The sequence below is a fragment of the Embiotoca jacksoni genome, unplaced genomic scaffold, assembly GCF_022577435.1.
Source record: "Embiotoca jacksoni isolate LCO1_2020_lvr unplaced genomic scaffold, fEmbJac1.0.p SCAF_14, whole genome shotgun sequence".
NCBI classification, from domain to species: Eukaryota; Metazoa; Chordata; class Actinopteri; family Embiotocidae; genus Embiotoca; species Embiotoca jacksoni.
The window spans coordinates 1,616,973-1,641,464 of NW_027185274.1; the positions used below are offsets into that span (position 1 = coordinate 1,616,973).

The 24,492-nt window shown below is 45.0% G+C and overlaps 1 protein-coding gene across 2 annotated transcripts in view; it reads left to right on the plus strand.

The window, feature by feature from the left end:
* Positions 1-1,238: 1,238 nt before the first annotated feature.
* LOC138196996 (large neutral amino acids transporter small subunit 4-like) overlaps positions 1,239-24,492 on the plus strand; it is a 31,698-nt gene continuing 8,444 nt past the window's right edge. For both annotated transcript variants that reach the window (XM_069147425.1, XM_069147426.1), the window contains exons 1-8: positions 1,239-1,584; positions 3,931-4,153; positions 10,603-10,813; positions 10,903-10,958; positions 11,148-11,224; positions 20,500-20,592; positions 20,721-20,854; positions 21,345-21,556. In XM_069147425.1, the coding sequence (XP_069003526.1) occupies positions 3,994-4,153; positions 10,603-10,813; positions 10,903-10,958; positions 11,148-11,224; positions 20,500-20,592; positions 20,721-20,854; positions 21,345-21,556 (943 nt within the window). In that variant the 5' untranslated portion in view covers positions 1,239-1,584; positions 3,931-3,993. The remainder of the gene's footprint in view (positions 1,585-3,930; positions 4,154-10,602; positions 10,814-10,902; positions 10,959-11,147; positions 11,225-20,499; positions 20,593-20,720; positions 20,855-21,344; positions 21,557-24,492) is intronic.

Consider the following 24,492-nt stretch of genomic DNA (forward strand, 5'->3'; position numbering starts at 1 on the left):
TGTAGAGGTCCCACCTACGGAGATGTAGAGGTCCCACCTACGGAGATGTAGGGTCCCACCTCTGGAGATGTAGAGGTCCCACCTCTGGAGATGTAGAGGTCCCACCTACGGAGATGTAGAGGTCCCACCTACGGAGATGTAGGGTCCCACCTCTGGAGATGTAGAGGTCCCACCTACGGAGATGTAGGGTCCCACCTCTGGAGATGTAGGGGTCCCACCTCCGGAGATGTAGGGTCCCACCTCTGACCCCTCAGGAAGGCTCCTGTGTTTTAATCCGTCAGCGGTGCTGTAACGTTACCGAGGGAGTTATCTGTAGATGCAGATTCATATTTTGTGCACAAACCATCACATGTAGACAGAATACACAAAGACAGAGGACCAAATACAGAGATTACACACAGTAAACACACATAAACACACAGTAAACACACACAAACACACAGTAAACACACAGTAAACACACAGTAAACACACGTTGTTTTTCCTGCCTCTGCAGTTATGCGTCCCACACTGTCTTCTCTCTGCTGTCAGACACTTCCCCTCCACCGCCGTGATCAAATCACCGTTTGGCTGAACTGTGACGGTGTGAACCACAGACATATATTCGTATATAAATACATATACTTTATGTCTGTGGGGTAAACAGTCGCAGTCCTGGTTCCAAGCAGCCACTAGGTGTCGCCCTCGCCGCGAGACCCCGCAGTGTTTTCTTATTTTTATTCTGGCTGTCCTTTTCCACTGGAACATGTGAACCCTCCTCTCCTGTATTTCTAGGAATTACAAGTTTGGCATGAAGTTGAGAGTAAACAGGGCGTCAGCTCATATATGCTAATGGTTTAACAGACCAACCAGGGAGGCAGAGGCGCTGTAGACACAGAAAACAGAGGTTTGTGGAGTCTTGAATTTAGAAACAGCTCATTTAACTTTTCTGTCACATAAAAACAAAGAGTCCAAAGAAGTTTTGAGACGTTTAATCCTGATGCAGATCATTTCTCCTGTTTAAATATTTCACCAAACTAAAATATTGTATATAAATCTGATTACACTGAACAATGTGGCAAACTGCCTCTAAGTTAACACTTCCCAAGTTACCATCTGACAAAGTTTCCATTGTTTTATTGGCCTGTTGTTGACCTGTAAAATTGCTGCAAAATGAAATGTTCTTCTGCATTACCCCGTTTATGACCCCGTTGTTGTTGTTTCAAAGTAAAAGCCACTTTGCTTCCAGTTATTATCAGCTGTTCAGTCTGGTGTTCAAACATACCTAAGAAACAGCTTTTTTGGGGGGGCTATCGAGAAACACATATAACATGGGAGGTCTCCTATTGGCTGCGGCTGGTCTCTAGCTCAGCCACTGGCCAATAGGGAGGCGGCGGTGTTTGTGCGTCGCCGCTGCGCTGCTATAAATCCGCAGCAATGAGCGATGAGAGGAGAAATAGTGACTTAAAGAAAGGAGACGGGCATCCTGCGCGTCAACTTCCACCGCTGCCGTTTGCGTTGGTCGTCGTGGGACGTGCGGAGCTGCAGAGGCGGACGTGACTTTGGACGGAGCTGCTCCCGCTGTCCCCGGACCCGCGCGCTCAGGTGAGGATGCTCCGACCGCGGAGCCCCGACGCGCCGCCTCAGCGGAGGAGAGGCGGACTCGGGACTCCGGTCCGCTCCGTGAAAAGGAAACCCCGTCCGATAGAGACGTGGTCTATAACGGGCGGTATTTTCACAGGGAAATGTCCCGCTGCCCTCCGAGCCTCCTCCTTTGTTTAATGGCTGCAGGGAGGAAGCTGAAGCTGCAAACAGCCTGTAAACACTGTTATCAACTCCGGCTCCGGCGGAGCTTATCAGCTCGGTCTGATAACCTCAGTGAGTCATCCTGCACACGCCGGCTGCAAACACGCCGAGCTGCTTTCATCAGTCAGTCGTGATGTCTTTCCCCGTGAGGACCGATCACTTCTGCTGCTGCGTGAAACTTCGGATTTCATCCCTTTAGAATAAAAGCCGCCTGTTGTCGCAGGAGCTGCTGTGATGAGGGAGGATCGGGGAGTCTCCGTGTCTGGGAGCTTTTTGTTGTCAGCTGGCTGCTCGTTAACTGTCTTTGTTTCAGCAGCGTGATGCACGTTCCCCTCTGCTGTTGTTGATACTGAACAGCTGAGCGCTTCTTTGCGTGCGTGTGCGTCAAGTCGCTGAGACGCTGTCCGTCTACATCCGGAAGAGAAACGTTAAAATAAAACCGGACAACGAATACGTTCGGAAAACATCGCTCGTTTCACACAATGTTGAACTTCCGTTGATTGATGACGGTAATATGAACTTTAAAGTCAAAGTAGTTACAAACCCAGCTGCGCATTTTCGTCTTCTGCATGCCCAGTCATCAAAGTCTCAGCGAGTAGAGAAACTCACTCGCCCTTTTATTTTGAAAATACCACCCGGAAAGTGAGTGTTTCATCCTGGCTAACTGCGCGGGGATGAGGATGAGGAGGAGGAGGAGGAGGGTAGAGATGCAGATTGGGTATGGAGGGGGAGGAGGGGTATTGTGCGGATGATTTCAGTCCAGTTCAGACCAGTTCTAAAGCTGCTCTTCATTCACCGCAATACACTTTGTGTCATTGTTCTCAGCCGCTTCCTAAAAACACGGGAAACCCGAGTGAAGTCTGGTCCGCGTGTCACCAGCTGATGCGTCTCCTCCCCCGCGGTGCTCTGCGCTCGAGCGACGGACGACATCAAAACAACTCGCCCTCCACGCGCCACGAGGGTCCGGGAGTTAATTGCTCATAAATAGGATTCGTTGAACAATATGAAACGAATTAAAACTGAAAAGGCAGGCTCTATTGTTTCTGTTACGGTTTCAGGTCAGGCCGTGTTTGTTTGAATGAAGAGCGTCACAGTCAGCGAAGTGTCCCATTTTAAACAAGGACATTATTATGAAACCGTTCAAGTCGTGTACGAGCTTAATTACTGAACACCAGGTGTGTTTTGCACGTGTCCGGTCTGTCTTTGTGATGTCGGTCGTATTTACGGTCCGGCCGCGCTCGCGCAGACAACAGAATCTCGCGCCGCACTGGTTCGAACCGGCTCGAGCTCGCGTTGCATTCACGTGCACTGGAGTTTTTCTGAAAACGGGACATTTGTTTTTATGGAAATATCTCTGTCGTGCTCGACAGACACCCGCTTCAACGGTGTAAACATTTCAGTTTATGTTTTCTTTCATCACAAAGCAAACAAATCCAACAAGTACTCGTGTCCTGTTCGGGTATTTTATTTTTTTGAAAACACCAAATTAAGATAAACCATTTTAATCTGTTGACATCAATATTAAGAATGATGGATTTGAAGACTTTGGTTCGAGCCTAAAACTGAAAAAAAAATCTAATTCGATTTTTTTCATGTAAAAGCTGAGTGAACAACATGATCTGCCAGTAAAGTGCCCTCTACAATCTTCTCCCACCGGATATGAATACAACCTCAACCTCACGTGTAGCTGCTGCAAGAACTATGTCACTAGCAGCCAATCAGAGACGACCTGTTCAACCCTCAAGCCAATCAGACTTGTCAGGGGGCGGGCATGTTTAATATTTATAGAAGGGGCTTGTGCCCCAAAGGCCTCAGCTGTTTTCTGTTTTTGATAGTCTTCTTCCAGAGCACCATCACCATCACCATCATCATCATCATCATCAAGCTACAACAAAAGATTGCATATGTTTCTGGCTCTAAAACACTTTATTATGAAATAAAGACGTATTGCAAGAGATCATATTGTTCGAATATATTCTAAATATGAAGAGCTAATGAAGCTCTCTGTGAACAAGCAACAAGACATGCGCATCATATCAGAACACGTCAATATCATTTCTGATCATCATCTTTGGATCAGTAAAATAATCAATCTATCTCTTTTTTTTTTTCTTTCTTCTTTTTCTCCCCTTTCTTGCCTCCCAGGCTCCAGCAGCCTCCCTCAGATCCAGTCAGGTCAGCGTTCGGCGACCTGCGACCCCCGCCGACATGGCTCCCACCCTGGCTACGGCCTTCTCCCGCCGCTGGTGGATGGCGGTGACGGCGGTCATCGAGAACCTGCTCTTCTCCGCTGTGCTGCTCGGCTGGTCGTCTCTGCTCATCATGCTCAAGTCTGAGGGCTTCTACTCCTACCTGTGCAAAGGACCGAGTGAGTCTGGTTTACATCATTTAAAACCAAGTGTACCTACATGGGGGCACATTTACTTACTCGGAGTAAGTCAAATAAATAATAATAAAAAAAGATTAAGTAAATGTATTGTATTTACTGTATTAAATGTATATTTACTCTACATTACTGTAGTATATAATCAGTATATTATCAGTATACAGTATACTGGGGACCTTTGACATGTTTCAAAGTTGCAGCCAAAACCACAGAGATGCAATTTTTTTTTATTCCACATATTCCTCTTCCTTGCCCGAAACCTGGTGCCTGCTTTGCCCACAATGCAACTCAAACCGATGTCAGTTCAGGCTGAGATTGAGGCTGCCCTCGGCCATTGGATCCTGAATTAGCCAGCGTTAATTAGAGATGAGGAGCAGCCCACAGAGATCTGTCTGGTGGGCTCGCTTTATCTCGCTGTTAGTCTTCAGCCGGCCGTAACTCTGAGGCTGTGTGGCTGCTTCACAAGTGCATTATTACACCTGGAAAAGTTCCCCTTCTCGAAAAGAAACTGACCACTTCCTCCCCCACCGGACCCCCCAGAGTCAGAGGAACATATTTGATGTAATAAAACATCAATAATAAAACAATGAGATGAATCGCTTTGAGATAAACCAGTGATGAATTACTTGTACTTTGGCTGATCATATTGACAAACTGTTTTCATGACGCTACTGCTGCTACTATGATAATATTTATCATGCAAATAACTGTCATACAGCTGATCCGGTATCTTTAAAACATCCTCTCATTGTGGGCTTCTTGGATTTAATCATAGGATGTGAAGGGAACACACTTGCATGATGACGCCTTGAGTTTCTCTGAGCTGCTGAGAAAAAACAAAAGCTTCTCAGCATTCACAGGTTCTTTATGCTGATTTAGCGACACGCAAACAAACGTACAAGAACCTATTTCAGGAAGTGAGCAACCTCAAACCTGCGAGGTGTCAATTCTTCCGTGGGAACAGGGATCTTTGAGAGAAGCAGATATCTCCATATTAGCAAACAGAGGATTTCTTATTGAGCCAACAGCTGAAATTTCTCTTGTAGAAAAAAAGCCGGTCTACCGGCAGCCGGCAGGCAACGAGCTTCAGAAGCAGCTCCGAAGTGCTCCTGAAACAACAAAGCAGCAGACGGGTCAGATTAGATTATTTTATGCTTTATTCTGTCCCCGACTCTCTCTGATCAAACGTGATGCAGCGAGCTGCTGCACTCAGCGGGTCATTACGAGATTGTGAAAAATCGCTTTGGCTGATCAGGACTTGAGTTCCTCCTGGTTTGGATCTGCTGATCGTCACAGCAGCACAGATAAGGTGAAACATAACAACACAGTGAATAAAGAAACGTCCAGTTCATCTCCATCATTGGAGTTTGAGTTGTCTCCGATGCCGGGCGGCGTTGAATGAGACCATTCATCCCTTCGTTCTCCACACTGATCACCACACAGACGGTTTTCTGTCTTTGGTCCTCTGATGGCGTCTTTGTCTGCGTATTTGTCTCTTTGTATCCTACAAAAGGAGCAGTGATAAAAACATGGAGTTCATTTGTGCACGAGGCCTTTTGATTGAATGATCTGCTGAGCGATAACTCTCTCCCTGAGGTCCGTGTGTCTGTCTGGATCAGGCGTCTCCTGCCGTCCCGGCTCTCCAACGTGGTCAGCAGTGTTACATCAGCAGTTCGTTTGTTTACTGGTAGCGGTGAGAAGTCGATGATGAGGTCAAGAGGATGCAACATGCGCAGTTCATGTGTGTGTGTGTGTTTGCTCACAGTGTGTTTGGTGTCTCGGAGTTACGTAGACGTGCAGCAATGTCCTACTCTTAGTGTGCAGAGGATCTGTCTGTTAGGTTAGGATGTTAGGTTACATTACATGTTACATGTTAGAAGTTGTAAATGTTTAAGTTTCTATTGTAAAACCTTTCAAACATACCGATATACCTATATAACTTAAATATTTATATATATTTATTATTATAAATTATGATTATTATAAATTTATTTATTATAAATTTATTTATTATTATATTATATTTATTTATATATATATATATATATATATATATATAAGCAGTCTCGGTTTCTGTAATAAAACCTGGTTGAAGTGATGAGAGACATGCTGCAACACTAGTTTGTATCGTCCATAGTTGCAGCAACGTTCCCTCTTTGTGTTCCCCGACACCGAGTTTTCTTGGCAGGCTCGAAAAAATGCGAAAAATCCTTTAATCTTTAAGCGCTACTCAGAAAAGTCAGAATATTTGAGAAATTTAAGCGTTATACTTCCAAATCGTTCACTAATTCACTATTAACGGTTCATTGTCTGTATGTGAAGAAGACTTTATGGCCCTGCCTGTTAAAATCTTTATCTTTACAAAATGGAAGAATTGATCATTATTTAAAGGACTACTTTGACATTTTGGAACATCTCTGTGCATCCTTTGTTTTTAGCTGACAAGATTAAACTGTAACTAGGAGACAGTTAGCAAAACTGGAAACACTAGTTTTACACAATTTCTTCTTCGCTTCTTTTCCACAAGTTAAACGAGAAGATTGACGCGTCTCGTGTGTCATCAGCTGGAGTGAGTAAGCAGTTATTTTTGCTTATTTGCACAATTAGCAGAATAGAAATAAGGGTAGACACAAAATCCTCCTATCAAGACTTCTGAAGCTAACAAATGAACATGTCTTATCTTGTTAGTTGCATTTTTACAAAAAATGACAAGTTGTGGTTTTACAGGCCAAAACATTGTGGCTTAAAAAAGTTAATTAACGAAGCATAATTAACTACTTGTTCATTTTGTTTCTATATTGACAGAGAAGCAACAAACAACCTAAAAAAAATGAAGCTTATCAGTGCTTTATAAGTAAAAAAGTCTGGTGTGCACTATTAAAAAAAGATGACTCAGAAGTCGTCCATCTCACTGAGCTGATGTTGTGTTACGGCTGTCTGATGTCCTCGTAGATATGAAGAGATACGATCCCTTTATCATATCTAAGGTGTGCCGGGATGCGTTTCTCCATCATTTATCCCCCAAACATGTTTTGAAAAATAAAAAAAGGAAGACCACTGTCACATACCAGGAATACGTAATATGTGAAAAGCACAAGAAGTACAAGTTGCAGCACGATACGGTTCATTATCGACTCATGTCAGTGAGACAAAGAGAGGCAGTCAGAGGCCGAGCGCACCAGACGACAACGGTTCGCCCCGAGATAATGTCGTTCCAGTGTTTGTCTGAGGAAACACCTCGCAGCTGTGGCGTGTGGAGGAATTTCAGCCAGTAGGACGTCTGATGATTTACAACGAGAGCCACAGTGGATTTACCTGTTAACACAGTGCAGTAACATATGGGAAGGAGAGGAGGAGAGGAGGAGGAGGTGAGAGAAATGTACATGCCTTCGTCTAAGTCATCCACCGCTCTCACCTTCCTCTCGTCTCTTTGTTTTGTGTCATGACTCGGTCCATCTGTCGCTGAGATTCTCGTTTTTTTTTTTGTTTTGCTCTGTTTGCTCGGCCAGCAGAAAAGCTTGTTTCAGCTCGCTGTGAACAGAATGGAAGTCATTCCCGAAAAGGAAAACAGAGTCTGAGTGGCTGGATGTTTGTTCCTCCCTTCTCATCTCATGCGTTGCGTGTTAAGCCTGCTCAACATCACTTGACCTCCGTCGGCTTTACATGCAGATGAACACAACTCCGAATAAAGCCACTGATGACCAGGATCAGTGGCTGAATCTGAGCCCACTGCCCCCTTATTGTGTATTAATACCGCCCCTGACATCGTTTGTGATCCTCCTCTATCAGCGCGCCTCTGATCGGGTTATCAGCTGCTTCTTCTGTGCTTTCGACGAATAAAGGGACGACTCAAGGAAACAAAGCTGTCAGCGCATTTGAGTAATGATTAAACCAAATGATGGTGTAGGAGTGAGTCTGTTTGACATCATGTGTGTGTACAAGGAGAAGCTTACAGAAGAAAAGGACACGTCAAGAAACACACACACACCAGTTTTTGTTGTGTTGAACATCCCCTGAATAGCTGACGCACAGCGAACACAGTGTGACTAAATAGAGAGAAGTTTTCAGAGAAGTCCCTGACTGTGTGTGTGTGTGTGTGTGTGTGTGTGTGTGTGTGTGTGTGTGTGTGTGTGTGTGTGTGTGTGTGCGCGTGCACAGGACTCTTCCCTTATTGACTCAGGTCTGCAGCGACCATTTGATTAGTCAGCAGTCGGGGGCCGCTGGGGGACAGATGCTGCTGCCTTCTGTTAGTCCAACAGTCAGCACTTAATGCTCTAATTCACCTCCAGTAGGAGCCGGCGAGGCCGAGCACGTAATCTGCCTGTTGACAGAAAGGCTCCATCAAAAGGGCTTTTAGTTGCTCAGCCACGTTGGTTCAGACTGAAATGTCTCAACAATAAGAGGATGGATTGGCACGAATTGTCAAACAAACGTTCACGCTGCCAAGAGGACGATTCCTACCGACTCTGTTGACCCTCCGGCCGGGCGTCTGGTTCTTAAACTGCTGATGTAAACATGGCAAAGCCAATCTTATTGGTTTAAGTTGAGGAAGACGTGTGCACCTTTCAGTTTATGAGCAAAAATGACTTCATTTATACATCTGAATAAAAAATATAGGACGCTGAACACACATTTAAAAAAAATGAAATGAAATGAAACTAAAACTCTTCATATCAAACTAATATACTACGACATGATTGACAGATGCCGGCGTGCGCCTCTGCTGTACCTTGTGTTTAGTGCAAGTTAGCAAATGCTAGCGTGCTAACAAGTTGGTAGACATGAGAAACAACCTCATACCTGCTGAATATCTGCATGTTAGCGCTGTCATTGAGAGATCTTTGGATGCTGACGTCAGCATTTGGCTCAAAACAAAGCTATTTCCACAGCAGGCATTTTAACTCGTCCCAGTTCTGCTCTGTCTGAACGCAGCCGTCATGAACACCTGTGCTTTCCCCACAATGACGAGTCAAAATGTCTGCTATGAAAAAGGCCTGCAGCCCAACAGAGCTGCAGGCCTACCTGACTTTAGTTTGACCATTTAAAGGGAAAATGCACCGATTTAATTTGACTTAAACCTGAATACTTATCATGCTACTGTTACTAATAACTACTCAAATGAAGGTTTCCCTGTCCACAGCTTTATGTTGAGATAAGAAGGTAATTGTTGATCCACAACGATAACTTGATTTTACTGATTTATTTTGTCAATCATTATTCAAATGATTCTATATTTAGGATGCACTTCAAGAAAATCCATAACATTAGAGGTGGATGACTTTCACCAACACTTCACAGACGTGCTTCAGTATCTGTGTGAATATTCAGACTAATCTTCGTGCGGCTGTGTACTTAAGTGCGGCCCCTTCGAGCTCAAGTGTCCTCCGTGAATGTTCTGAATGCAGCCGCGTTACAACAACACCGCAGTCATCAGATGCTCATCTGACCTTTCACCAGCGCTTCATCTTCGCAGTTGACGAGACACTTCTCTCCCCCAGAGTGCCTTTTATATGACGTAATGACTTCCTGTTGTTCCTCTAAACCCCCTCAGCGTCAACACCTCCTCCCCGGTCCCCATTTTAACCATGAGCTGAATCAGCAGAGGCAGAAATCAACATCACACCCCCGCTTTAAGAGCACGGAGGGAAAGCAGATTTCCAGTTCTGTTGTTTATTAGACGGAGCAGAAAGTTTGAGCTGCAGTTGACAAGCTGCCCCGAGGACTGGATGGAGGAAAACTCTCAGATGACTAAGTGCTTCGTCGCTCCCCCCCCCCTCCCCCATCCCCCCTCCTCCCTCCTCCACATACAGTATGTGCTAAATGCGGAATCTCTATTGTTTTCCTGCCGGTTTGACCATAAACAAGTGGAGGTGATTGACCAGTTCTGTCAGCCCTCCTCTTCGTCCTCTGTCTGTCTGTCTGTCTGTCTGCTGATATCAGCAGAGTTTAACCAGCAGCAACAGTCTATTAGAGCAGAAAGACTGAAATAGACTGAACTCAGTGGACTGTGTTTACCGGTGATTCAACCGAGACGCAGAGTCCCCCTCCACTGTGCCAGGTTCAGCTGGGACTATTTCTGGTGCCTGTTTATCTTATTTATTGTGTTCTTTTCCCACCGGATTGTTTACGTGACCTTTTTAATGAGTCTCCTGGCTTTTCGATCAGTGGCTCAGCTCTCAGGGACGGGAGGGAGGGTAAATGTAGAAGCTCAGGCCCGAAGGAGAAAAATTAGAAACGAGCTCTGTTGAAATACCGAGAAGGTATTATTTTAGATCTCAGGGGAAACCTCTTGAACGACTGAACACGTCGACAAGGGTTGTTAGATCATCAGAAAGGAGAATGATGATCTGACAGCATGGCAGGATAATATTGCAAAACAAAATGCTTGCATTTTTAAATCTTTCTGTCTCCTCTTCTTTTTCTGCGTCCAGGCAACAGCTCCATCCTCAACGTCTCCACCATCTCTGAGCCCGACACAGAAGAGGAGTACCTGACGATGAACGACTGGCCCATCTGCAAGGACCAGGACGAGATGCTGAACCTGGCCTTCACCGTGGGCTCCTTCCTGCTGTCGGCCATCACTCTGCCGCTGGGCATCGTCATGGACAAATACGGGCCGCGGAAGCTGCGACTCCTGGGGAGGTGAGGCTGGATGAGAACACAGTTGAAGGTCCTTCTTCTTTTCTTTTACCGCCTTCCTCCTACTCATAACCGTCGCTTTGTGTCCCCAGTGCCTGCTTCGCCTTCTCCTGCCTCCTCATCGCCTACGGTGCCAGCGATCCCAACGGTACGTATCTGCTCTCGTGTCGTGTTCACTCGGCTGCTGTCGTGCTGCTCGTGCAGGCGACCGGTAACAGAGCGCATTAAACACGCGGGCACCGGCGGCGCATTAATGCTGCGGCGGCGCTTTCATCGATCGGACACGATGGGCGTCGTTAGCTGAGTAACAACATCTGATCTGCTCTTTCTCCCGCAGATCTGTCCATCCTCATCTTCTTTGCATTGGCGTTGAACGGGTTCGGCGGCATGTGCATGACCTTCACCTCTCTGACGGTAAGCTTGGTCAACATTACAACACCCTGCGCTGCCGTTCTATCGTCGTATTCTAGTTCACTTTTAGTTGATTTGTTGGCTGGTCAAATGATACTCACCCAAAAATGTAGGTAGAAAAGCCGTAAACAAACAGTATCTGAATGTTAGAAAAATGACTCAGAGGCTGTTTTCAAACTCAAACATATCGGACATTTATTCTTGCAAGAAGGAGCAAATACATGTACACTCAAAGAAAGATGTCCAGCATTGCTCGAAGTCTCTCCTCCAGTTCAGCTTATATACAGTGAAACAGTTGACGGTCACCCCCATTCCCTCTGTATATCTGATTTTGTAGATAGTACTGAGTGAGGTCGTAGGTCACAAGATAAAGGTACAGAGACGTTGTAACTGAGACTATAGAACCATGTTGTGCAACAGATAGACAAACATTTGACAAGTATGATGAGTTCATTATTTTTCCATCCCTGAACCACTAAGATCCACAAAGGCCTTTAAGATCTCCAACAATTTGGACCAAAAAACTTAAATGGAGTTGCTGGGATAAATCAGCCCTGAATGTTTTGTTGTTTAGCTTCGATGACCTTCAGATTTGTTTGAGGGAATGAGGAGCGTACAAAAAGAAATCACATACTTTACAAGGATTTTAGCGTTTCATGGTTTACTGGCGTATCAGAAGTCAGATGTCAACCACAGTACAAGATCCTGCAGGGAGACTCTTTACAGACTTCTACGACCATCGAGTGTCTCTCGACCAACGAGGCCACGCAGGCCAGTTTATAGCCTCGCTAGCGGGTAAACTCAAACTGTCTGCCATGAATCTTTGCTTATAAACTATAAATTAAAAATGAATACAGTGTTTTTCAGAATCAATGCAGTATCGCAAAACATAAATCCCGATGCTCAAGTGTATACATTTGTTTTTTTTAAATCCCTTGTCAGTATAGGTCACGCTTTCATACTTATTTTGTGAGAACATGCAAATAAATTGTGTGGTACCATCTGACACCTAAAAACTTTATTTAGGTTCATATTTAGTTTATTACACCTCTGAAAAACAGATTTAAAAAAAACAACAAAAAAAGCAAATGTTTATATCAGCAAACCAGCGTAGCTCAGTTTGATGTGAGCGGAGATGAAATGAGAAAAGAGCGTATAGGTGAAGGAAGAGATGATAAGATTGCAGAAGAAAAGTTGTGGTGAGCAGGAAACGGTTGGGAGGAAGAGGAGCGGCAGGAGGAAGGATTAAAGCGCTGCGATGTGATAGCTGGTGGGGAGCTGGAGAAGAAAAACAAGGAGAGACAGACTGACTGTCAGACAGACGGAAGCATTTGATGAATGACGGAGAAGACGGAGAGAGATGTGTGGGCAGCTGACGGGAGGAGAAGGGATGAGAAAAGTCAAGATGAGTCAGAGAAAGTGCCGCATCACAGGAGAGGACATGTGAGAGAGACACGGAGAGGACATGTGAGAGAGACACACGGAGAGGACATGTGAGAGAGACACACGGAGAGGAGAGAGTGATCTATTATTCACTGATGCTCTGCTGCTCTGGCCACGAGCCAAAAAAAGACCTTTCCTCATTACTATTTCATCCTCACAAGGACACATGGATCACTCGCGTGTGTGTGTGTGTGTGCGTGTGCGTGCGTGTGTGTGCGTGTGTGTGTGTGCGTGTGTGTGTGCGTGCGTGTGTGCGCGTGTGTGTGTGTGTGATAAAGTAAAAGGCTGTAAGGGGCCCTGCTGGAAAAAGATATGTACAATGCAACACACACACACACACACACACACACACACACACACACACACACACACACACACACACAGAGCGGAGACAGACTGACACAGAGGACGCAAACAGGAAGCAGCAACAGGGGAACTGAGTGTGTGTGTGTGTGTGTGTGTGTGTGTGTGTGTGTTCCCCAGCCATGCTTTGCTGTTTTCGGCCTACTGGGACCATAACAGACACACGCACACGCACACACGCACACACAAACACACACGCACACACACGCACACAAACACACACAAACACACAAGTTGTTGAGCTGCTTTCATCCCGCTGCACTCCCCCCTGCAGCCTCCCTCCCAGTCTCCCTGGCTGTTTTCTTCTCCAGTTTCAGCCCCCCCCCCCCCCTTCCCCTCCCTCCCACCCCCACAAGCAAGGCCCGACTGGCACACAACTGTAAAAGCTGTACACACTATACGCTGCTGTGCATGTGTGTCTTGAGTGTGTTGTTTTAGCTGCGGAGGGGCCTCTGACCTGCAGTAAGCATGAGTTACAGCTCCCTGCAGGTCCAGACAAATGTTTTGCTTTTAGTGTGTGTGTGTGTGTGTGTGTGTGTGTGTGTGTGTGTGTATGTGTCATTATATCTGCAGGTCTTGAAGATTCCTGAAAAGCATTCAACAGTTCAGTTTCCTCAAAAGCAGGCCTTCGACGTGTTAAAGTCAAATCTAAATGATTTTCTCTTCTATTGCGACAGTTTACACTTCTAGGAAGTATCGAAAAAATGTATAATTCTCTGCATTATCGTTCCCAGTTTCAGGTATTACATTTGACTCAATGTTGCGTCTTAAAACCTCCTGAAAAGCCTTGAAGATGGAGGAAGTGCTGCTGTGTGTCTGGCTCTTTCCTTTTCCTGAATCTCTGGGTCGAAGGTTGTTACTGAGGAAAACAAGTATTTTAAGACTGTAACCTTTATTTCTCGGGGTAAAACGCGGTGAGGCTGCGTCTCAGGCATTAGCAGGTAACAGACACTCCTCAGGTCAGACTGATCCATCCTTGTGTTTCACTCATTTGGGACGAGAAGCGGAGATTTCGTTCACCCTCTTTGTACTTTCTTTTCCCTTCTGTTATTTTCTTTATTCGTCTCCGCTTTGCTCCTCATTCTCCTCAGTGGATGCACACTCAGCACTCAGCATCCCGGACCGACATGGAAATCAGGGAGTGAATCTGAGGAGAAGAACGGGAGGGAGGGAGGGACCGAAGGAAGGAAGGAGGGGCGGCCAATCCCCTCCTCTCTGCTCTTCACTGTAAACAGCATCATGTTTCTGAGAATCTCTCCTCTGCCTTTATTCTCAAACAGACCCCACACATATCCTGTACATCCAGTCCGACCACACCCACAGGCACACAGGAAGCTCCGCCTCTTGTTCTCTGGTTTGCGGCACGTGTTGAAGCCCCCTCCGCCGCTTCCAGGGGTTTTGTCTCCCAATCTGACGCTCTGCCTGCAGCCACGATATGCTTTCCCTCTGATGCTTTGTAACGTATCTCTCCTCTGTTCTCAACACTCATCAGGAAACACGACATGTTCTCGGTTATTTTCTCCTTCATGAAAGAGCTTTCAACTCGTGAGTTTTAGGCCCGATGGCGGGACGAGGAGTGATTTCTCGTCGGGGTGAAAAAATGTACGAGGCGTGCTCACACAGCACTTCATTCTCCCCGGTGAAGGGATGAGGTCTATTTTTAACCCCGCCGGGGATGGCAGGGCGAGATGGAGGAAGTACAGTACCAGCTCCGTTTGCTGCACGTGACCTCATGAAAAAAAACATGCCAAAGGTCAAGAGTTAGGCTGTGATGGGAGCTGGGCAGACAGGGCGGCGGCGGCCGATATCGGGCTCATGTTGGCGCGGACTTTGTGTGAGTTCTGGCTGCAGTCCGGTCCAGGTGGTTTGCTGGATCCGGTTTTCTCAACCACCTGTTCAAGAACCTATTTCTGGTGGGAACACACAGGTGTTTTTTAGGTTTTATTTCTGCTGGTTTCAGTTCAAAATATGCTCCCGAAAAAAATACAAAAATATCACTTCTTCTAAAAGGAAGCACAAGATGACATCAGGCGGTGCTGTCTGCTGTTCGTCAGCAGCTGTTTGCTAATATCATAGCACTCTTGGCTGCTCTTTATGATGGATGGAGTCCCATCCTGTGCGTCAGGGCCGGACCGGTCAGAGCTGGTTCTCGACGGTCTGAGCAGCACGCAGCTGAAGTTTCCACTCGCTGCAGCAGAAACCCTCTTCCTTCTTTCATTTCTGTCTTCTTTTCCTCTCAGAGTGTCCAGTTTCCTCATTTTTGTTCATTTTTTTTTTTTTTTGCCCCTCATCCGGCTTAAAAGGCTCGGCATGTGTGTTTTTTTTTTTTTTCCCCGTTCCCTTTTCGGCCTCTTTGTCACCTCATATTCTGCCTTTTTTTTTCCATTTTCATTTTTCAACACTCAGCACACCTCTTATCCAGAGCGACCGACAAAATGCGTGCAAAAGTGCAGGAGCGGCAAAAAGTTGCAATCACAGGGAAAAGTTGCTCTGAGAACGTGTTCACAAGACAGACTTAAGGCTGAATACACAAATCTATACTGTGGGAAAGTCAGTCATCGACAAACAAATGAATGTCCTTATTTGGGTCACATGTATCGTGCAACATTCATCTCCTTTGTCTGCAATGATAACATCCAGCAACGGCCCCCAAATAAGACTGAATCTCAAGTCTCAACAGGCCCGTGTGACTGAAACAAGTTTAAGTGTGTTAACCAGCAGCTCTGTGAGCGACGTGTCCGCAGTGACAATGCTAACAGGTTAATGTTTAGCAGGTATCATGTTTACCATAATCACCGGCTGAGCTAAGCATGTATAACATTTGCTAAATAGCAGGTTGAGTGAGTTCTGGAGGAATTTAACCTTCATCACTGTGAGGCCCTTTTAAAAGCTGCGATTTTTGTTATTGGTGGATCCAGAGACTTTTAAAAGTGCTTCGACTGCTCCAGGACATCTCGGCTGTGGCCCAGGAGCTGGTTTTAAAGGTCTCGAGTTGAGTCGAAAAGCAACATTTTCATTCACTCCTCTTGACACACAAGCGAAAGAGAGTTTTCAGTTTATTCAGGTTTGTTCCGCTCAACAAAATGTCATGATTAGTCGTGACAAACTGGCGCTTGTATTCAATACCAAGTTAACCTGGATACTATTGAAACAAAACTCTTGAATGCACCACTGCATCTCAGAGGTGAATTTATTTCATTATAATCATTGTTTTTACTCCATTTATCCAACACCAGCCTTTCCAAAAAGATTTCTGCACATGCACCTGCTGCTGAGCGAACCCGGATCTCTTATCTCCGGGTGACTGAAGCTAAAACCTTTAAACCTTTAGTGGTTGTTCAAATAGACCAACATGTACTCTCTGCATGGATACACTGAGATCACAGAGCTAACAATGGAGCTATTCAGGGAAGAGGCAGAGTAGGTGGTGGGTGCTATTATTTCGAAGAGCAGTCTGCTCTCAGACTTTTCCCCCGCCGCTCCCTCTGAGATTAATGTAGTGATTGTGATATTGATGATGTAATGGAGGTCAGGAGGCTACTAGGAGCACTTAGAGATTAGCAAAGCTGGCGTTTAATAAGGCAGAAAAGGCTGAGTGAGGAAAAGAGGTGAAATATCCAGAACAAACAGTGGGAATACCTCTGATGTAGAACTACATCATCACATACCTGGAAGGCTGAGAAGCAACACATTCCTCTGATGATTAGAAAATCACCAAACAAGGCGCTGCTCTCTGAAATTAAATCTTACCGGGATTAGAAATGAAAACACTTATTGATTTTTAGCCAGCCAATAAAGATTCATCACTTTGGTCCAGACTGAATTGTCTCGCCAGCTATTGGTTGGATTGCCATTATATTTCATATACGCTCAGGATGAGCTGTAATATATCTGGAGACTTTTAATTGTGCGCCATCAGGCCCGGGTCATTTGTCCAGATTAGCACATGTTGGCATGCCAATATTAAGCTAAATTAAATTGAACTAAACCAAAGATAGTTGGCATTGTAAACATTATTGTACTTTTAAAGATGCTGCATCTGTGTCGTACTAGAGTAAACGTGAATAACAGTTTCTTACTTGTACATAGCATTCAAAATTTAAATCAGAATTTCAGCTGGGAAAGTTAAATATTTCTGAACGCTCACAGATAATCTGATTTAGAGCAGCAAAACAGGTCCAGACAATATCGAGGTCAACCGAGCGCTGTATTTTTATTCTATTTATTGGTTAAGGATCCTGTACAGAGCCTACTTTCACAAATATTTTTTTATTGTACATTTAGTGAGGAGCACTAATACAACTAATGCAAAAAAACTAATGCAAAAAAACCCAGCACAAAACCAAAAGGTCTTCCCCTTTCTATGACCTGAATATTTATAGTTATAAGGCATTCATAAAATGCAGCTGCTTTTTAATGAGCGGGAACATGAGAGCTAGCGGGTGTACCATTGTCCGTTTGGTTAAAAAAAACATTTGAGACAAATTTGATGTCAGTGACATGAATCGTGTCTGTTGTTTGGTACAGTTACTGAGCCGGTTGCTCAGTGTGTCTGTTAACGCCTGAAGCGGCAGCTGTCCGCCTGACTAATGTGTTATTGACTCCAAACTACAAAAGCACTGTCATGTGCTGCTCCTCCCATCCAACTCTCTCACTGCCACTTCATCTTCACGCAACTGAACCCATTAATCCTCCACTTCTTCTTTCAGAAGTAGCAGACCGAGCCGGTTTGCAACATGTTTTTGGGAAACGGAGGTCTCAGCAGCTGACTGTGACTCAGACCCGTAGTGACCCAGAGAAACTCTCCGTGTGACGTAAGCTCTTTATCAGGCCGGCGCACAGCGGCGTAACAAGCTCTGGATGTTTGGTTTGGTCCGGTTGGAGCATGCCGCTGCACACTCAGATCATTGGAAGGTTGTTTTTTTTTCTCTGGCACTACGTTTCCTAACTCACGTGATATTGTTGTTTTCGCCCACTCACACATGCGCTCCCAGAAATGATTGCCAGTGGCAACAGCTCTGCTTCCAAATAAACCTGTTCCCAGAGCGAGCAGATAAGCCCGGGCGTATTAGAGACAGCCCTGAGGTGAATGACAGGTAGGTTTGGGACGTACTGATCCCCTCTGCAGTGGCCTCGTTCCTTTGTGTCTGCACTGAGTATGTGGAGTTTAAATGGGATGGTGTTCATTTGAACTAGTCATTCAGGGCCTGTATAAACATTACTGGGGTGGTAAAACTCCAGGGTTATTCATATTTTCTAAAAAACAAACAAACACAACATACCAACAACAAAATATTGTGTAGGGATTTTGTTTGTGACGTAAATTTCAAAATGAAATCGGAGCATATTTGACATACTTCATAACGACAGTTAAAAGAACAAGTGTTGATCAGCGCCGCCACCTTGGACACAGTTAATAATGTACCTTATAATATTCTACATTTCCAAATAAGAGGAGGTGTCACCTTCATCCTTGAAACCTGGTTCATGTTGAATCTTTGGCGATGGTCTCCTTCTATAGTCATAAAGGTCCTTGTATTTAGGAGCATTTGCCTGTTCACCTGGTGGCTTCTGTCTCTGACACAGGTTGCTAATGGCAACCCACAGTACAGACAGTCATAGCGACCTCGTAACGATCCCTTTCCATCACAGGGCCAGTCAAAGCTAGCCTGGTATTTCTGAACCCAAATTCCCTGCGTGAATAGATACGGGTCTGTCTACCCTCCATTGAGGACCGTTTCCCTCCCATTATATATCTCATACAGTCCTTTACTTCGCTGCCCACAAATAAATATGAAGGGAACAAGACTGGCCATAAAACAGACCCATTGTTACAGGCTCAAAAGAGGAAGTGATAGAGCGTGAGTGAGTAAATGTGAACCTGTTGACTCTGCATAGATACAGTACGCTGGCCTTGATATGTCATCACCGCTCCAAACCTGCTGAGATGGTGATTTGCGCCTCCTCTCCGCTCCTCTCCATCAACTGGGCCAAAGGTCGGCCATCTTCCCGAGCACCCGCCGCCTCGTCAGTAACTCAGTCCCCTCGTGTAACGTGTCACACCGTGGTTCATGTGCTTGAGTGCCGCCGCAGACAAACAGCAGTGGAGGAATTCGGGGACGGGGGGTGGGGGGGGGGGGTTTGTTATTCTGGATGTCATGGCAGGGGCGTAGCGATTTTATTTTTTTGGCGCTCACCTTTGCTCCAATTAGTCCAATTAGTGAGAAGGTTCAAACAGCTGGCTGACAAGCTTCACCCCCTGTGGTGAGCACAGCGTCTGGACGGACAGATGAGGACAATGAGGGGGACCGCAGGGATCTCTCAGAGCACTTCTGCTATTTATGACCCATAATAAGAGCGCTGTTAGTGAGGAGTTACTGTCGGGTTTTGAACTCTCCGCCCCCACCCGGTCACAGCGGACCCGCTTGGTTCCGTTTGTTTTCCTCCCTCCTGTTACTGTACGTTGAGTCATCCAGCTGGCAAAAATTAAGCATCACGCCAAAGTACATCACGGAAACGTCTGAGCCACATGTTGCTCTCTTGGTTTCTGCTCTTTGAAGAAGACTGTTTACGGTTTGAAGTTCGTCAAGAACACTTTGTGCTCTCTCGTCTCGACTCGAGCGTCATTATGCAAGACTCTCTATCAGGGAATGTATAGCTCAGGTAGTACTTTTAAAAGAAAGCTTAAAACATATCTCTTTACTTTAGCCTTTAACTATACTCTTGAAGCTCTCTCACACTTAAACTACCGCGCCTTTAAAATGCATATTGCATATTTTATGTTTTAACCCTATTTGTGTTAAAAAAAAAAAAAAAAAGTTGTATGCTGCATTCTTTCACAGTGAGCGGCCTTCAGTAGGTTTTAGGACAAAATATGAAAACAAAGATTAGTGACCTCCTGTGCACTGAACAAAAATGAAGTAATTAATCTACTGTAGTTTACTAAATCCAATTATAGATGTAATTTTGGCTCGCAGCAGCGTGACCGCTGTAGGCTAACAACTGTTTCCCCGGGTGGTATTTAAAGGAGAACAGTCAGTGCTATACGTAGCCTGGCAAATTTTATGTCATATAAATTAAACTGTTCATATAAATTGAACAGGTCAACTTGTCTGTCAAATCTTACTTTGTCTGACATTATGTTTTTGTATTCTTTAATAATTGTTTGGGTCTATATGTTTACATGTATTTTATGTAGTCGACTATTATAAGTTCGACATTGTTTATCTATCTATCTATCTGTCTGTCTGTCTGTCTGTCTGTCTGTCTGTCTGTCTGTTGCTCTATCGAGTGGATACTTGATACTTCCTCCAGGCTAACAGCGTTTCACAGTGATGTCAATCCCGTTCAGGTCAAACTTGACACTCTCTGCTGTAGTTCCTGTGAATCTCTGGATTCATGTGTGTTTAAATGAACTCTGTTTATTCTATTTAAGTTTGTAAGCTGATCTGTTGCGTCTGTTCTCCTCGCAGCTCCCCAACATGTTCGGAGACCTGAGGTCCACCTTCATCGCCCTGATGATCGGATCCTACGCCTCCTCTGCTGTCACGTTCCCCGGCATCAAGGTAAAATCTGATCTGTTACCTACTTCAACCAATTTTTGATTTACCCCCAAATATTCATTCATCTCGGAAAACAATAACATTGCTACCAGAGAAGGTGTAATTGATTCTCTGTTTCTTCCTGCCTGTAGGTGATCTATGATCTGGGTGTCACCTTCTTCGCCATCCTGCTGATTTGGGCCGGTTGCGCCTGCATTGTCTTCTTTAACTGCTTTGTCAACTGGCCTCTGGAGCCCTTCCCCGGCCCAGAAGACATGGACTTCACGTAAGACTAACACTCATTCTGGCACACGAACAAAGGCGTATAAACACGTGTAGCTTCCAGCTGTAAGTGTTGAGCAGCCGCTGTAATGGGATTTGGAAACCTCAGGTCATACCTGCTCTAAATGGACTCTGACTCATCCCAGGCATCCTGTATTCTCCACACAGATTGCTGCATTATGACATGCACATGTGCCAGCTTGCATACACACACTCATGCACAGTAAATCCCCTGTAATGCAGCGGAGACTCAGCGGGCCCTAAAGGGGAAAGCCCCATAAAACCAGATGATCGGCCGGCTTTGCTCTCATTCACCTGGATCTCTTTATGTTTCCATTTGTTTTTTCCCCTCTTTTTCTTTCTGTCTCTGCTGCCATGTTTTCTTCTTCCTTACTTTCATCTCCCTGTTTTCATTCGACCCGTTTTCTCTGCTATGTATTTTTTTTGCTCACGTTATCTCCTTAAACTTTATTTTCTTTCCTGCGTTCTCTCAGGGTGAAGCTCAAGTTCAGCTGGCTGGGCTTTGACCACAAGATCACCGGGAAGCAGTTTTACCGGCAGGTGACCACAGTGGGGCGCCGTCTCAGCGTAGGCAACTCCATCAAGCAGCAGCACCAGCAGCCCAAAGACCTGGCCACCCAGGAGGCCAACAAGCTATGCCTGTCCACCGTCGACCTGGAGGTGAAGTGCAAGTCCAAGGAGGAGAGTAAGTGTTAAATCAGGAGACCTCACTCATGTTAGTGTGGCAGTGAAAGGGAAAGCGTGAACAAATATTCGATGACGCTTTCTGGTGTTGGCTCTCACTGTTCGAGCCCGTTCAGCTTTTTTTTTTTAGCTGCTTTTGTTGCCGTCTTACTATGAAAACTGGAATCTCCAACATGCTGCTACCAAAGCGTCACAGCCATCTGTGAGAGAAAACAAATCCAAAAACACAGTGAAGTCAACTTGAGTGCTCCACTGTAGTGAAATGATTCAGTCTTGAGGAGAGGCCGTCCCACTGATTGTTGACTATTTGTTGTGTCCCCTTTGGACGACTTATGAATATTCATCTGAGCGTCTGAAAAGCCAGTCTGCCGATGGGACGGCCCGTTGAATGAAGCGGGCAGGAGAGTCGCTCTGTTTGCCAGATTAGTCTGAAAGCTGTTTTACAGACAAAAGCTTTGCAGACAAACTGCCCGTCCCTCAGTGCCGGGATGACGAGTGATACGAGTCATTTGTAAAGATCTCCATTTAAAAATCAGGTCATGAAGCCATTTCTTTTCTCTCACACATGTTGGAAAGATTCATTGATAATCCCACATACTGCAAAATAATTGAACTGGTATGGAAAGCAATGAGCTATATTCCACTTTTATGTAATACATAAGCCCGTAGTTATATGTATTTATAGTCCACAAACAAAAATAACAACAACAATAACTTGATACTCATTGAGATCCTCACAATTTGTTTCATTTGTTCATTGTTGATGAACACATGAATCTACTATTGAATCAATATCCAGCTCAAACACTAGTGACGAATAGAGGAGGGATTCAAATAATATTCTGAAACATTCCTACACTGTACAAGATGTATATACAATAGCCTGACTGCTAAAAGCTTCTTTTATTTTACAATGATAATGGAATAACTGACTTGACATTAACCAGCGGAGTATCGTCATCTTAATTTGTGTTGCTCATTGCCGCTACAGAACGATGTTAGCCCCTTTTCTCTTATCAACACTGTTTCCAGCTGCACCCAGAGGCAGATTTGGTGAAAACGTTTTGATAAACACAGGCTGTGTCTCAAACTACGCACTTGGCTACTTACAGATGCTCTTTTGACTGCATTAAGTGTGTAAACACTGTTAAGTATAGAAACAGTGCACTTTGAGTACAATGAGAAGATGGTGTATTCATACCGGTTTTAAAATGGAGTATGAAACGTTGGACGCTTTTCACCCTCAATTGTCGCCATCATGGCTACGTAGCAGAAAGGGCGGAACCAACCAGATGTTTTCTACCTGCAGCAGCTGTTTAGATTCAGATTCATATTTAGGTTTCTTTATTGTCCATTACATTTGCAAAATTTTTTTTAATTTGTCCTTGACACTGGCACACAAAACAACACACATTGTACACAACAGTGTGCTACACACTCAACAATACATTACAACTATAACAACACAACCTATGCAACACAACGAGTGTGTATCCTAGAAATCTTAAAGTGACCAAGTGGCAGGAATAAAAGTGATGTTTTCATTGGCATTATTCAACAATAAATTAATATCATTATATTATCGGAAGTACGCAAATTGAGAAATAACTACAGTTTAACTACCGGAGGCAGAGAAGACACAGAGTTAGCAGTTAGCACTTAGCTAGAGAGGCAGATATCTGTCTCTGGAGTCTGTGGAGACCAAAGAGTAGAAAACTTTAAAAGCTGATAATACTGTGAGCTGTTTCTGTTGCCTCCAAGCGAGAAAAACAATTAACTTTAACTTAGTTGTTTTTTCTAAAATCAGACAAAGTAAAGCCTTGAAAAAGCTTTTTGAGGACATTAAGATTTCCCAAAACAACACAGACGACCCAGATGCCCCCCGCCAGCTCCAGATACTGTATGTTTGTAGAACAGGAGGCCTGACCTACATCTGTACGCCACAATTAGGGCACAAGCCCCCCTTTACCTCTCCGTGGTACCCCTTAAACTGCGCCTGCCCTACATCCATGCTAAGCTAACCTCCTTTAACCCTACACCTCCGGGCCTCCTCAGGCTGTCCTGTCTCTTCCACCGGGGTCAGGAGCTCCCAGCGGGGGATTCTGGTTGCTCCCCTCTCGGTCTCTTTGGTACCAAACGGACCGTGGAATCGGTTCGGACCTCCTTCTTAGAAAAGCCGCTCAGCAGGTGTGTGGCATGCTGGCCAGAGAAACATTGTAGTATCAGCTGGTACGAGTGTGAGTGTGTGTGTGTGGGTGTGTGTGTGTGTGTGTGTGTGTGTGTGTGTGTGTGTGTGTGTGTGTGTGTGTGTTTGGACTGTATTCATGATGCCCATGGTTGGTTTCATAACAGCTGGACATGTTCCGTCTGTCAGGAGCCTTAAAGAGGCCCATATTACACACACACACACACACACACACACACACACACACACACACACACACACACACACACGCACACACACATGCACACAAACCTGCTCCCCTCTCATTTTGCTCTAATTTGATAGCAGCTGTGTGGAGGCTGCAGAATATTTATGTCTTGTTTTTGCTCACTTTGCATCCAAAAAGCAGATTTCTTTTGTTCATAGTAAATCATGTACCCGATCACTGACAAACTAAGGGCGGCCACAGTGTACTAGTTCAGTCTGTAAACTACACTTTGTACCAGCGCTGAGGACAGACTAAGAAGGTCACTGCTTGATTTATACACCAAAATAAAATCCTCACTTATTTATAAGATATATTTACCTCTTCGAAGTCTTTGACCGCGGCTGCTTCTCTTTTACCTCGATTCTAATAATGTGCAGCTCAAAAGGCTCATAAAACATCACAAGCCCTGACGAGCGTGACCAAACAATGCCTGTAATGGTGCCTGGTTTGGATACCTGTTGTTCAAGGCAATAAACCCATCTGCTCCATCTGTGCACCCTCCATT